This window comes from Tamandua tetradactyla, chromosome 4 (genome assembly GCF_023851605.1).
Source record: "Tamandua tetradactyla isolate mTamTet1 chromosome 4, mTamTet1.pri, whole genome shotgun sequence".
In the NCBI taxonomy this organism is placed as follows: Eukaryota; Metazoa; Chordata; class Mammalia; order Pilosa; family Myrmecophagidae; genus Tamandua; species Tamandua tetradactyla.
The window spans coordinates 197,040,812-197,056,241 of record NC_135330.1 but is presented as its reverse complement, the minus strand read 5'-3'; the positions used below and the strand labels follow the sequence as shown (position 1 = coordinate 197,056,241).

Below are 15,430 nucleotides of genomic sequence, written 5' to 3'. Positions count from 1 at the left end.
TCCTTCCTTACCACCCCACGTGTGGCCTTGGTCTGCCACCATGAGGACTTTCTGTGCTAGGCTCTGAGCAGCCCGGCAAAGCTCAGGGGCAGGGCTCGTGTTTTCAGGGTTAGTGCACTGTGCCCAGAAGCTGCTCCCCAAACACTGGTTGAATAAATACATGACCCTACTTAATTGAAACTAGGCCATGAATTTACCATTCTAAAATTCTGACTCTATGAGGGTAACCAATGTGTTTTTATCCCTGTAAATAATACAGTTTGCCACAATCTTTCTTATCTTTACTTAGACTGAAATATCTTCCCTTTCATTTAGGAGATGGTTAAGCGCAATTTTTTTTTATGAAGGGTGTTCTACTGATGCTTTTGAGGTGACATCTAATTATTCTTGTCTCCTGATACCAAGCCAAAAGAATACGTTCTAAAAATTCTTGAAAGATAAAAGTAGATATATATATATACGACTTTGTTTCACTACCTTGTAGGTCCAGAACAGCAAAGCTTACAGGAGACCAATTTGCAAATAATCTGATGCGTGCACCAGGAGAGGAAATCGCTTTTACATCTGTTGGGCATTTAAAGTGATCCATTTGATCTGCTGGGGTGGGTCCCTGGGGTAGAGTGCTACAATTAGCAGCCTCAACAGTTAATGGACTGTAATGGGCAGAGCTTGAGCTTCTGAGCCAGAGAGATTAGATTCCCAAAACAGGCTGTGCCCAAAGCTGTGTGGCCTGGAAAATTACTGAACGTCCCAGAGTCTCTGTCTCCTGGGGATTACAATGCCAGCCTCACCTAATCTTTAAGTGAATGGTGTGAGATAATGGATATGAAAATGCCTAGCACAAAGCAGGCCCCACTTTCCCCCATCCCTCTTCTCCCCTTTCTGAGCATCTTCCTAAAGTGCAGTATCAATGACTTAGTTACCCCTGGCTCAGTACTTTGATTTTGATAAATAAGCACAAAATCATATGAGCCAGTTAGAAGAGCATTATCTGTGGGTGTGCAATACAGGCGTGGAAAAACAGTTCAAGTCGACCGTTCCACGTAGCACCATTTGAATTTCTAAAAGAATAAGGAGGACATCTCCAATATCCCCATGAACGCGTGCAACGCCTGGCTGATGGTTCAGCTATTATTAGTATTACTACCATAAGGAAAACAGGGCTACTGGAAACAGGGTTCTGTGTTCAATCCCGGTTAGAGAAAGTGTGAAAAGCTCATGGTTTGGTGTTTGCTGGCAGCTGTTTGACGAGTCTCTGCATGGGGCACCAGAATGGCTTCTGCAAAGTCTCAGATCCACCCTGCCTCTCCCCAGCTACTCAGCTGAAATGAATCCAGCTTCCTTTACTGTACTTTTGTTTTAAAAAAAATCAGATAATCATTTTCAATTTCTCCTCTACCTATTCAGGAAATTAAAAGCTGCTAATATGCTTTTTCAAAGGAAGAATGTATTTGTTCAGCCGATAAAGTCCTAGATTCGGATCCAAATGGGATCAGTCCTGGCGTGGATGCTTTCCTTCAGTGTGACAATGGCCCTACCACTTGGCAGGGTCAAATAAGAGGACACACCTGAAAGCACTGTGGGCACAGTAAAACTCCACATAAATAGAAGTCACACATAGCTTAAGTACAATCCATAAGGTAAATTCATTTTCTTGAAGAATTCTGAGCAATTCTCATGTGAAATTGCTATTAATAATTCCAAGGCTCGACTTGTGGGATTTTTCTGACTATCTCCTGAGCTAGCATTTAAAAAGCTAGTTTTGCTTTCCTAAGGCCTTGCTGATGAATCTGACATAAGCCCCCAGAATTCCTTCATATATTTTTCCTTTGTCTTTCTTTTAAAAACAGGTTGGAGCATATATTTAAGAACGACTAGCGACTGGGATCAAGCATGCACTTACTGAATCTGAAACTGCTACGTGAATGAAGCTCTCCAGGATGGAAGAACTCAGCTGATCCATGACGTCAATCATGGGCCTGTCGTCGTCCTGCACAAATGACATGCAATTAATTCCTCTCCACGGGAACATGGCTCCCCCACCCCCCCACCCCGCTGCCCGCGCCCAGTACACGAAGCAGAGCAGCCTGCAAGGGGGAGATAAGGGGAGAGGGTGCCAGCGTGGGGGAAGGCAGTGGAGAGACCTCCCTGTGATTCTGCGCTTGGCCTTTCAAGTTTCAGTGGAAGATAAATATAGCTCCAATTTCACACGGCACTGAAGGGAGGTTACCTGAATTTCAAAGACTTGGATGTGTCGAAGAGAATCTAAAGAACAGGACTATACACTATTCACTAGGTGTTCGTGTCGTCATTAATTTTAAGCAACAGAAATCTTAGAATGTGCTTTATCAGACTCTGAAAATGTTACTCAGTTTAGCCTTTGATAAATTGTTGACTGTGAATGAATTTTAGTCCCAAGTAACACTACCCCGGAGGTGTGATGGCTGTGTTGTGTGCAGCTATTTGATAAACACAAAACAAAGGGCACAAGTTAGGGCATCGTAGGAAATTCTGCTATATCAGCAGTGCACGTGGGTGTGGACAGTGTACCCTTGCCATCCTTTACTATAACAAAAGGCGGAAATGCAAAATTGTTTACTTGGAAGCTTTAGAGGAGTGGAAAGCTTTCAGATGTGCATAATCACACACAAGGAGGGTTTCAGACAGATGGGGTTGGTCAAAGAAGACGACACACGAGAAATGTCCTCGACACGGCGGAATAGCAGTGAAGAACTTGGGGCTTTTGAGGTGTACACATCTGGGTTTGAATTCTGGGGCTGTCAGACGCTAGCTGTTGAGTTTAGACATGGCACCAATCCTCTCCCAAGCCTAAGTGCGGTGTCCGCGCACGGAGATAGCCGCAGTACTGATTCCCAGGCTATGGAGAGGAGGAAGTGAGGTCATCTGTCTAAAGCCCTGGCCCAGAGCCTCGCACACCCGCGCTGACTGCCCTATCGGGTCCTGCTTAGAGACCTAGTGTTGGTTCACCCCAAACCAGTCTCTTAGAGATCCCGGTAACGGATGCCAGGGACTTGGTCCTGAATATCATCAGAAGCCATCTGAGCAGGAAGGACTATGAAGGGCTTGAAGTTATTTTGAAAAGAGGAGAACTGTATCAAGGATGGTGAAACAAGACCCATTCATTAAAACAAGAGAATGGAAAGTAGCATTCTCCCAAGGAAGCGGGTGACAGGAGAGATGGACCTGCACAGGTTGGGCCATCCGTGCTGCAGGCAAAGGCCGCCCACCTGACAGCCGCACACAGTCCTGGCCATGCAAGACATTAGGTGGGGCCCACGGCGCTTAATAATTGACTGGAGCCCACGGTGCTTAATAATTGACTGGAGCCCATGGCGCTTAATATTTGGTGGCTTCTCCCATCTCAAGGGTTTGCGTTTCTACCACCATTAAGATTAAACAACTTTCCATTAGTCTGGATGCCTGGGGCCCTAATCATTTTGTGTGACATGCATCATCTTTTCAAGTCCATCGTCTAACAGAAATGCAATCACTTCTTAATTAGATGTATATGGAACTATGAAGAGAAAGGGCTGATAATCTGAATTCTTCTTAAACTTCTTCAGCAAAGCACCATCTGCCAGGAACCAGGCACTGCCTCTTCTGCTACTCTCAGGGTGCATGACTTACCTCTCGTATGTCAGGGGTGGCACTACATAGCTAAAACCCATCAAAGTGAGTACAGAATCATTTGTGGATGCCGTGGGTGATACAAAAGCACACGAAAAGGACAGTAACGCGCGGTCGACAGCTTTCATCTGAACTGCAAAACTGCTGAAAGGAGAGATGGATCAGAAGATTCAGAAGAAGACTCGCACCTCAGGCTGGCCCAGGGCACCGAACAGGGCTCGGATTTCCTTGAGGACGGACACCGCCAGCTTGCGCGTGGCTGCCTGCACGCTGCAGAGGAGCACGAGGGCGAGACCTTCAGCGGCGTGCAGCACACTGCCGTGTGGCCCCGACGCTGCTCTGGGGCCGCAGCCGCTGGGAACGAGCTGCCATGCAATCAGACAGGACAGTCACGGCAAGGGACAAGCAGATGCTCCCACCTGGGGGGTCTTTCAGGGAACTGGATCAATTTCACCGTGGAATATTAAAATATAGCACAGTGGCTTATAATTCATTATTTTGCATGAAATACCACAGATCTCTTTACTTCTCAGATAATTGTTTTGGATTGCCGTTAAACCATCTATTGTCTCTGATAGGAAATAACTTATCAAAGGCTGTTAATATCAATATTAATAAAAACCAAACTGCTTCTACCTGTACCATTTGAGGTTATGCTATATGTACTAAAGTGGCCTAATTCGTTTTTACTTAGATTATCTATAGATTTTTGAATACCCTTATACCCTTAGGTAGAATTTTCAAACACTTATTTTCCATTCTGGCTTGTTTAACTGTTTGCATGTTAGATCCTAATCTAGGTTTTGAACATGAGGGGTTCTGAAGCTCCTCAAGAGCAAACAAGTAAGTCAGGAGGCAGACAGAAAAGTGGAATCCACCTTAATTTCAGTTTCCCTTCACCAGTGTACTGTCCTTGCTTTTCCACCTGTCACCATGTGGCACATGTGGGACCCAAAGGAAGGAGCAGGGACTTAATGTCACCTCTGAGGGCGGCCCATCAGGAGCCCTGGCTGTGGTCTGACCTCTGCTCTCTGCCCTGGGTCTCCACAACCCTCAGCCTTGTCTGAGTGACACATTTCCCTGGCCAGACCCCCTTCTCCACCTGCTCATTGCCAAAGTCCAGCCATCACTGCTCTGGATTTCCCTCTGACAACCCCTCCTACAACCTGCCCTCCAAAGGGTTACCCACTAGCATCATCAATTTTTGTATTTGGGACTGAGACATGAAAGCAAAAAGAAACCACAAAGCTGCATTTTCTTCACTGTCATTACTGGACAATATATTGTTGACTAGGAAAAGACTGGTGAGCAGCTAGCTAACTGTCATATATTTATAGCCACATCTAGCTCTCTCTCCGCGGTCTAGAGCCATTTGCTCTTACAAACAGACCTGTTGAACAGAATTCTCTGAATAAAGCACTCTCTGCTCCCTACAGGGCCTGGTCGACGGTGACCAACCTAACCTAAGCCTCTCGGTCACGGCTGCTGCTGGGGAAGATCTAAGGCCACCAGCAGTGAGAAGCTCCCGGGGGAGACTCCCAGAGGCTCTCTAGGCTGCAGGTCATTTACATACGGACCGCACAGGGGCAGACATTGGTGGGCAAGAGTCAAAACCACCTCTGAATTTCTGATTTTGTGGGCTTGCTCGTAGGCTTTTCCTTGAGTCTGTATGACCAGCTTCCACTGGGTGAGCAGCTGCAGCAGCAACTTCAGAGATGAATCCAGGAGTGAGTGGTGCATATCATTCACTTCCCGGAGCAGGAAGTTTGTGAAGCCAAACAGCACATCTTCTCTCCAGTCTGGAAAGTCGACCAGTAGTCCCTGAAGAGAATTTTGTGCAATATGTCGCAGTTCATCATCCATGTGGATAGACAGCCTGAGAAGGGACAGAGCATAATAATACCATTTGCTTTATTAACTTTTCTTCCAGCCCACTTTTCTTTTACTCACATGGGAATACAGGAAAGAAAATACATAGATATCTGTTTTTGTTTGCTTAGTAAATGATTTATATGAATACTTAAACAACAACAACAACAACAAATGTTAGATTTACTGAGGAGTGGCAAAGGCAGAGCAGAGTTCCCGTGCGCCTTCACCTGGCCTTTTCTCGTGGTAACGTCTCACGTAACCATGGCATGCTAGTCAGAACCAAGTAACTGGTACAACACTATTAACTCAACTGCAGACTTTACTCAGATTATGACAGGGTTCTGTTAATGTCTTTTCTCTATTTCAAAATGCAATCCAGGGTGCCACCTTGCCTTCTGCTGTATATGAACACTTTCTAATACATTATTCACTGCGGACTGAATTAGTATCAAACCCTACGACTTCTAAGTATGAAAAATCTGAGGGCTGGGGGTGCTCTGGGACTCATCCAGAAGTTCAGTGAAAGTGAGTAACAAGAGGAAGCCTGGTGGTCCTCAACTGGTTTTGCTCCCTCCTGTCCTTGCCTGGCCACCAGGGAATATTTGGCAAAGTCTGGAGACATTTTTGGTTGTCCAACTTGGGGAGGGGTATCTAGTAAGCAGAGGCCAAGAATGCTCATAAACATCCTAAAATGCACAGGACAATCCCACAGCAAAGGATTATCTGGGCCAAAATGTCAATAGTGCCAAGATGAGAAACCCCGAGTTAGGCACCCAGCATGTAGGACATGGCATTCAGTGTGGCTAGAGGGTCTACTGGGCAGGTGCTTGCAAGGTCAGATGTGAGATGGAGCAGGAGAGGAGGCAGGGGCAGCTGGCTGAAGGGCCCGTGGACCCCAGGGAGGCAACACAGTGAGGAAGTGGTGACAAACATGTGCTCTTGGATCAGAGTCTTGTCTATCACTTATCAGCTATGTGACCTTGGCAGGTTAGTGAATCTCTGAGTTCCAGATCCCTCATTGGAAACTGTAATTGCATCACACAAACCTGTTGTGAGGGTCGCTGGGATGGGCTGCGTTGTGTCCAAACTTGACAAAATGAACCAGGCAAAAAGCTAAGTCAGAAAATATATTTCCAGTCTCAAAAGCAAGTTAAGTTCTACAAAGACACCCGGAAGGAAGATCTGAGCTAATTCTTCAGGGAATACTTACCCAGTTAGGTCTGTAATGCTTAAGTAGATCATATTTTCTGTCTCTATGAATTTGATTATTCTAGATATTTCATATAAGTTGAACCATACAATATCTTCCCTTTTCTGTCCGGCTCATTTCACAAGGTATGTCTTCATTTCATCCCTGTTGAAGCATCTATCAGAGCTTCATTCGTTTTTAAGCTGAATAATATTCCATTATATGGATGTACCACATTTTGTTTATCCATTCATTTATTGATGGGTACTTGGGTTGCTTTCACCTTTTGGCTATTGGGGATAATGCAGCTATGAAATTTGGTGTATGACCATCTGTTTAAGTCCCTACTTTCAATTCTTTTAGTTGTATACATCAGAGGGAAGTGCCAGGTCATACGGTACTTCAATGCTCAACTTTTTTAGGAACTGACAAGCTGCCGGAAATCCCTTTTGGGTCCAAGTTTCTTTTTCCCTCTTTTTTCACTGCTTCTCTACTTCCAATGATGATTTCCTTCTGAATGTTAGTAGCTTAAACTTTACTTCCCACAGCAAAGACCTAGTCTGTACTTTTTAAAGCTTATTTTTTTCTTAAAATAGATCCTAAACATGACATGGAAGAAAGAAGCAAGATCAATTGTCTAGAGGTTGCTGATGATAGGTAATAGTGATAATAGGCGGAAAAGGCCAGCAGGAGGGTCGAAGGCTTTGTTCAAAGAGAATAATGCATGAATTAGTGATTTCAACAGCCACAGACCTTCAGTAAACTTCAAATTTCATCATTGTCTTTGTGCCAGGGGAGCTGGGAGAAGGAAGGGAATGGCTGTGTCCACACTGAGAGGGAAGAAGAATGGGCTATAAAAAGCTAACAGAGCAGCCCAATTTGGCTGTCCAGGGCAAGAGAGAACCACAATAACCCAGAGAACATGAGGCTTCCGGGGGGCTCAGAGGCCTTGGGGGGTCACTCGGTGACCTGTAGCTATGTGGAATGGAGGACTGAGTTATTTTAAGTGGACACGATGGGAAGGGTACTCCTTAAGCAGTGATCACAAAGAGGACAGGGTTATACCCCGACTTGTAACCCTCCCCCAGGTTTTCCTGTCTTCCACCATTGTTGGGTTGGCCAGCTGAACATGGCATTTTTATCATGTTATTCCTCTGCTTCAAACGTCATCTGTTCAAATGCCTCGGCTAACAGTTAAGATGAGCTGAAATGCACCTCTGCAGTCTCATTTCTTTCTATCTTCTTTTATTACTGGGCTTCCAAGCACTTATATCTTTTTTTTCTTCTAAGCCAAGGAGGAATCTTGTTCTTCCTCATTCCATTCCCTCCATGCACCCCAGGGTTTCCAGTGATTTTGCCTTCCAAGTTGCATTTAGGCAATAATTCACTTTTGATTTTTGAATTAAAGACATGGATAACTGTTAACCAGATCTTTCCAATCAACATGAGATAACTGAGCTGACTAAACTACAGTGATATATTCCATTCAAAGGAAATACACTTTGGGTTCTAGCTGGACTGTGCATTCTTATGCAGGATGGTGGCAACAAATACTTGAGTACTAAAACGAGCCCCAGGTCCGCATTTCTCAGGTTGGTGGGTCCTGGGACACTGTGGGTCTCAAACTGGGAATCCGACTCTGAATTAACTCTTTTCCTGCCAGGCTCATCTCATTTCCTGGTACCCATGTGTGTCTCTGCTCACACCATTCCCCTTACGTCTCTAAATTCTACACTCCCTTCAGGTGGCTCCAGGCCCACCTTCTGCCAGGAGCTTTCTGTGGACTTGCCCAGTGCATGGTAATTCCATGGCTGCTGAACAGCTACCTCACCTTTTGTGCCATTAATTTGCAAAATTCTGGGCCTTGGGTTGTTAGTTTCCTCTTTATATGCTTCTGTATTAGCCTCTCAATTGGAATTTTTAACTTGAACATGTAAAAAATTAAATAAAAAATTTATTTATTCTTCCCTGCCCATACAGAGTGCCTAGCCAATGCCTTGTTCAGTAAACACATGTCCATTGTTAATTATCATTCTTTTTTTTTTTTTAGGGATCATGACAAAGGATTAAAATAAAATTTGATCAAATAATGCCCACCCCTGCTCTCACCTACCTGGCCAGCAGGTCAATGAGTTCAAGTTTTGACATCCCATCTGGGAGCAGCCGAGGGATAGCAGCCACACAGGTCCTGAAAAGATCTATTTTTGGCTTTCTCTCACCCCTAGAATTTAAAAACAAAGTTTAAACACAGGTCAAAAGGTTACAGAAATAAACAAATATACCTATCAATCAAATCAGTGACTGGAGACTAGAGTTCATGCCTACTGAAGTACGTCTGTCATTAGCCCAGGTCACTCTCCAATGTTTATCCAGTCCTAAACGTGTCTTTAAAAATGGAAATGTAAGACAGAGGTATAAATCTGAAAGGAAAAATGCAGATATTAATAGCAGTCTGTCTCATGACTTGTCATTCAGTTGAATTCCACTGGGTTTGGTCCCTTTGGGTTGTGTTTAAAATACCGGATTCATAAAAACGCCAAAAGGCGTGAGCATGTGAGAAACAGATTGCAGTAGTTCCCACAATCAGTATTTTAAAATGGGATTTTGACGTAGGCAAGGAAAGCTGCGTATCTGGCATGGCATCTGGAAGCTTCTCTCCCTGATGATTTACGTACCATCTTCTATACCCCCATCTCAGCATTAAAAGAAATTTCTTTCAAAATAAGTCTTTCATAATGACGAGTAAAATCTTGTAACATATTTAATTGCATAGCCTTTTTTGTTTGTTTTCATCAATGATGTTTTTATTGAGAGATAATCACCCAAAGTGTACAATCAGTGATTTCACAGTATCATCATAAGCTGTGCATTCATCATTATAATAGATTTTTTTGACATTTTCATGACTCCAAAAACAATAAAAATAAGAATAAAATTAAGGAACACCTGAAACATCCCATACCCTCTCTTCCCTGTTATTTATTCATTTTTTCTCTTTTTTTTTCCATACTTATCTGTCCATATACTGGATAAAGGAAGTATCAGTCATGAGGTTTTCATAATCACCTAGATACACCTTAAAAGCTCTATAGTTATTCAATCATCTTCATAAATCAAAGATATTGTTATCCAATAAAACTTCAATAGTTTCAGGCATTTCTCTTCAGTTATTCTTAAACACCAAAAACTGAAAAGGGATATCATATATTGCATAAGAATAACTTCCAGAAAGACCTCCCAACTCTATTTGAAATCTCAGCCACAGAAACTTTATTTTGCTTCATTTATCTTCCCTCTGTTGAGAAGGCTTTCTCACTCCCACACTGCCAGGGCCAGCTCATCCCTGGAGTCATGTCCCACATTGCCAGGGAGATTTAGACCCCTGGGAGTCATGTTGTAACGTAGGGGGAAGGTCAGTGAGCTCACCTGTCAAGTTGCCTTAGAGAGATAGCCCACATCTGAGCAACAAAAGAGGTTCTCTGGGGATAACTCTCAAGTATACTCATAAGAAGGTTTAGCTTCTCCTTTGCAGGAATATGTTTCATAAGGGCGGGCCCCAAGATCAAGGGCCTGTCCCATCAAATTGGCAGTCCCCAAATGATTGCAAAAATATCAGGTTCTCCCCAGGTGGGGAAGTTTAATATTTCTACTTTTTAATCTTCTGCCCAGGTTACTTTGGGATGTATCAGGACATCACACCAACCTGAACAAACTGACAGATTTCACTCCCTATTCATGGTTCAATTATGGTGTTTGAATAAATTGACCATACAAATTACATTAGATAGTATGTTAACAAAAATACAAGTTTTGCACCAAGTTAACTGCATTTCCTTTGCTCTCATGCAGAAGTCGAAGTTTTAAAATACAGTCAGTATCATCTTTTATCCTTTAGTCTGATTTACCTTAGTCCTACGCAGAACAGCTTCATTCATACCTCTAATCGAAGTCTGATCACTTTTTCAATTTCTAACAGTTGCTGTATGGGGTAAAGCTGACTTTCATAGCTGCAGAACTCTAAGTACCAGGTGTTACACAAATACCTAAAGTTCCATGGAATGACCATATTATCTATAAAGAGCTCAGCATCTCAGAATTTAGAAATAACAGTTACAACTTCGGAATAGATGTGACCGCTGTAAGAGCTTACCATCTTGAACCCTTTATAATAGGCCCCAATCTGTTAATCCATGCTCTCAACTTCAGTTCTCAGAGCTTGCACATTACAGTTAGTGCACATTAGGGAGGCATCATAATATTTGTCTTTTCATTTTTGGCTTATTTTACTGAACTTTCTGTCCTCAAGTTTCATTCACCTAGCTGCCTGCCTCCCGACTTGATCCTTCTTGCGGTGGCTATACAGTCCATTGTGCGGATCTACTACAGCTCTCTTTCCCAGTCTTCAATAGAAGTGCCCTTAAGTCACCTCCAGCCATTGCAATTCATGAACACTGCCACCATAAACACCAAGTGCAAAGGTCCATTTGTGTCACCACTTCCAGTGTCTCCAAGCATACATGCAACTATGGGGTCCAGGATCCTATGGCAACTTCACTCCTAGCCTCCTGTGGAGCCACCACATTGCCTTCTAAGGGGCTGCGCCCATGCTACTTCCCTACCAATTGTGAATAGGTACATCTCTCTCTCCACATTTTCTCTAGCACTTGTATCTCTCTGTTCATTTTTAGACAGTTTTATCCACACAACATGCAATCCAACCTAAGTAAAAAATCAGTGGTTCATGGTATAATCACATAGTCACCCTCCACCAACATGATCTACATGAGGACATTTTCGTTTCTTCTGCAAAGAATACCATCCCCACTTCCCCCATGTCCCCCACTTATTGACATTTAGTTTTGGCATATTACCTTTTTTACATTTAATGGAAGCATATTACAATGTTACTTCAATTGTAGACCCTAGTAACCACTGATTCTATATTTTCCCATATGCCATCCCATTTTCAATACCTTGCAATGTCGACGTTCATTTGTTCTCCCTCAAGCAAAACTGTTCTCATATTTGTTCATTTGAACACCATCACTGTTTGCTCTAGGCATTGCTTATTTATACCATCACAGTCTTTATCCTTTATCCTTCCTTCTGGTATCAGACCTGCCCCCAGTCCTCCTCCCTCAAACACACTCCCACTCAGCTTCATTCAGTGCACTTACAATATCGTGCTGCCATCAGATAGTACTATACTATCCACTTCTGGGTCTTTACAATCAGTCCTGTTGAACATTCTGTATTCCTTCAGCACCAAATGCCCGCTCTCTGCCCTCTCTCTATCTCCCGATAATCTGTATTTTCAAACGTAATTCTCAAAGTTCATTCAATAACATTAGTTCATATTAGTGAGACCGTAGAGTATTTGTCCTCTTATTTCTGGCTAATTCCACTTAGCATAATGTCCTCAAGATTCATCCACATTATTACAGGTTCCATGACTTTATTCTGTCTTACAGCTGTGTAATATTCCATTGGATGTATATACCAGTTTGTTTAGACACTTGTCTGTGGATGGGCATTTGAGCTGTCACTATCTTTTGGCAGTTGTAAATAATGCTGCTATAAACATCAGTGTGCAAATGTCCATTTGTGTCCTTGTCTTCAGTTTCTCTGAATATATACCTAGTAATGGGATTGCTGGATCACATGGCAGTTCTATACTTAGCTTCCTGAGGAACTGCCAAAATGTCTTCAAGAGCTGTTGCACCATTCCACATTCCCATTGACTATGAATAAGTGTGCCTTGTTCTCCACATCCTCTTCCGCACTTGTCATTTTCTGTTTTTTTTTTTGATACTGGCCATTCTAGTGGGTGTCAGATGATATCTCACTGTGGTTTTGATTTGCATTTTCCTAATAGCCAGTGACATTGAGCATCTTTTTTGGATATTGATCCCTTATCTGACATGTGGTTTCCTAATATTGTCTCCCATTGTATAGGCTGTCTTTTTACTTTCTTGACGAAGTTCTTTGATACACAAAAGTGTCCAGTTTTGTAGAGACCCATTTATCCAGTTCTTCATTTGTTACTCATGCTTTGCATGCAAGATCTAGGAAACCACCACCTATCACAAGATTCTTAAGATATTTCCCCACATTTTCTTCTAAACATTTTATGGTCTTAGCTCTAATGTTTAGATTTTTTATCCATGTTGAGTTAATTTTTGTATTAGGTGTGAGATGGGGGTCTTCTTTCATTATTTACATAAGGATATCCAATTCTCCAAGCATCATTTGTTGGAGAAGCTGCTCGCTCCCTATTGAGCTGTCTTGACCACCTTATCAAAATCACTTGCCCATACATGTGAGGGTCCACCTCCGAACACTTAACACGATTCCACTGGTCAGTACACCTATCTTTGTGCCAGTACATGCTGTTCTGACCACTACAGCTTTGTAATATAGTTTAAAGTCAGGTAGTGCAATACTGCCCACTTTATTCTTCTTTCTCAAGATACTTTTAGCTGTTCAGGGGACCCTACTCTTCCAGGTAAATTTGATTATTGGTTTTTCTATTTCTGCAAAGTAAGTTGTTGGGATTTTAAATGGTAATGCATTGAATCTATAAATCAATTTAGGCAGAATTGACATCTTAACTATATCTAGTCTTCCAATCCATGAACATGGTTTATCTTCCATTTATTTAGGTCTTCTTGGTTTCTTTTAGTAAAATTTTATAGTTTTCTGTGTATAGGTCTTTTACGTCCTTTGTTAAATTTATTCCTAAATGCTTGATTTTGGGGGCTGCTATTGTAATTGGAAGTTTTTCTCTTTATTTCCTGCTTATATTGCTCATTGTTGGTGTATAGAAACACTACTGATTTTTGCATGCTGATCTTATATCCTGTCACTTTGCTGTACTCCTTTATTAGCTCTAGTAGCTGTACTGTAGCTCTTTCAGGATTTTCTACGTACAAGATGGTGTCATCTGCAAACAGTAAAAGTGTTACTTCTTCCTTTCCAATTTGGATACCTTTTATTTCTTTTTCTTACCTAATTGCTCTAGCACAATGTTGAATAACAATGGTGACAATGGACTTCCTTGTCTTATTTCTGATCCTACAGGGAAAGTTTTCAGTCTTTCCCCATTGAGGATGATGCTAGCTGTGGGTTTTTCACACGTTCCCTTTATCATGCCTAGGAAGTTTTCCTTCTGTTCCTAGCCTTTGAAGTATTTTAATCAAACAAGGCTGCATCAATCAAGATGATCATGTGTTTTTTTCCTTTTTAATTTATTGGTGTGATGTATTATATTAGTTGATTTTCGTGTGTTGAAGCATCTTTTGGGCATCCATTTTTAATTTTTAAAATTACATTGACTGGCCTGACCTCTATGGAGAATGCTTTCCTCTTTCTAATTACTACCTAGAAAATATGAATGCTTAATTTTCTAAATATCCTATTCTAAATTTGAAGGAAAATGTAAACTTTAAAATAATGTCAAGTTTTAGATCTTTAAAGAGGCAACAGTTTGATTCTTAATCACTTATTTTATCAATAACCTTTAAGGAACAATTACATTAACCATTAAATCTTTTAAATAACTTAAGTGACAAAATATAACAGCACATTTACTTTTTTTTTTTTTTTTTTATTGGGTGCATGGTCCGGGAGTCAAACCCAGGTCTCCCGCCTGAAAGGCCAGCATTCTACCACTGAGCCACCTGTGCGCCCCATATTTACATTTTGATGATTTAATTTTCTAACAATAAATATAAAGTTGGTACCAAATTAGTGCACTCTTAGGATATAAGATCAATGATGAAAATGCAAAGTAGCACAGAAGTAATTCACTCTTGGAACAAAACTGTGAACAGAAGAGAAATGCAACAGGGAGAACCCGTTCTCTCTGTCATCTTGAGGTGATAATCAAACAGCAGTTTTGTTCTGTGGCAACATTTTTCAATGAGCTTTTGTAAGTTTGTCAAGAATGAATTACAGAACTGCTTATGTGAAAAATGAAGCACAAGTATGTTGACTTCTAAAATCACTCTGCTTTTGTGGGAAGTTGTAAGATTATTTTCTGTCCTTTTCCATTTTCCTTGCCTGTGAGATGGCTGAGTTCTGGGGTGGGAGCTTCGTACGGGGTCTTCAATTGGTTCCAGGAAGGGGAATTCATCAGGGGACAGCCCAGCAAGTGTGTGGGGCAAGGGTTAATGACCTCTCCTCATTGTTCATTTGTTTCAGGGAGAGTCCTAGGTCGTTGCAGTGCTCCTCCCTCGCTTGCCAGGTGTTTCAAACAGCTCGGGCTACTTTCATATCTGTTGGAAAACAATGACTCTGCCTGGCCTCACGTTGGGCAAACTCTGCCTGACTTCCAGACTGATGGAGCAACCCTGGATCAGAAGCTGTCATTGGTGCACAGTTTCCTTTTTTGCTGTTGTTACATGGTTTCCTTTTACTACTGCAGTCCTTGCTCTCTGGTCTTTTATGGAAAGTATGTGAGCCCATAAAAATAACATAATTAAGAAAAAATTTATTAACAGATGTCGAAATTATTATCTTTTATCTGTTTTTTTTTCTTGCAAAGCATGGACACAGAAAGGATGAGGGGTGGAGATGGAGCAATACGGAGTAATACAGAGTCCTCAGCGCTCATGTCTTAAGCAGAGCCTGAGGAAGTGGGGGCAGACCTCAAAAAGCTGCTCATGGCGCTGTTTCTGTTGGCTTGGTGAGGGTCTCCGCCCTGCTCTCCCAAATGCTTAC

At 42.1% G+C, this 15,430-nt stretch overlaps 1 protein-coding gene across 9 annotated transcripts in view; it reads right to left on the bottom strand.

Moving 5' to 3' along the window:
- The window catches only part of FRY (FRY microtubule binding protein), a 396,935-nt gene that overhangs the window by 106,603 nt on the left and 274,902 nt on the right, over window positions 1-15,430 (bottom strand). For all 9 annotated transcript variants that reach the window (XM_077158984.1, XM_077158986.1, XM_077158985.1 and 6 more), the window contains 4 exons: window positions 8,823-8,930; window positions 5,266-5,524; window positions 3,837-4,013; window positions 1,904-1,990 (listed from right to left, as the gene is read on the bottom strand). In XM_077158984.1, coding sequence (XP_077015099.1) covers window positions 1,904-1,990; window positions 3,837-4,013; window positions 5,266-5,524; window positions 8,823-8,930 — 631 coding nt within the window. The remainder of the gene's footprint in view (window positions 1-1,903; window positions 1,991-3,836; window positions 4,014-5,265; window positions 5,525-8,822; window positions 8,931-15,430) is intronic.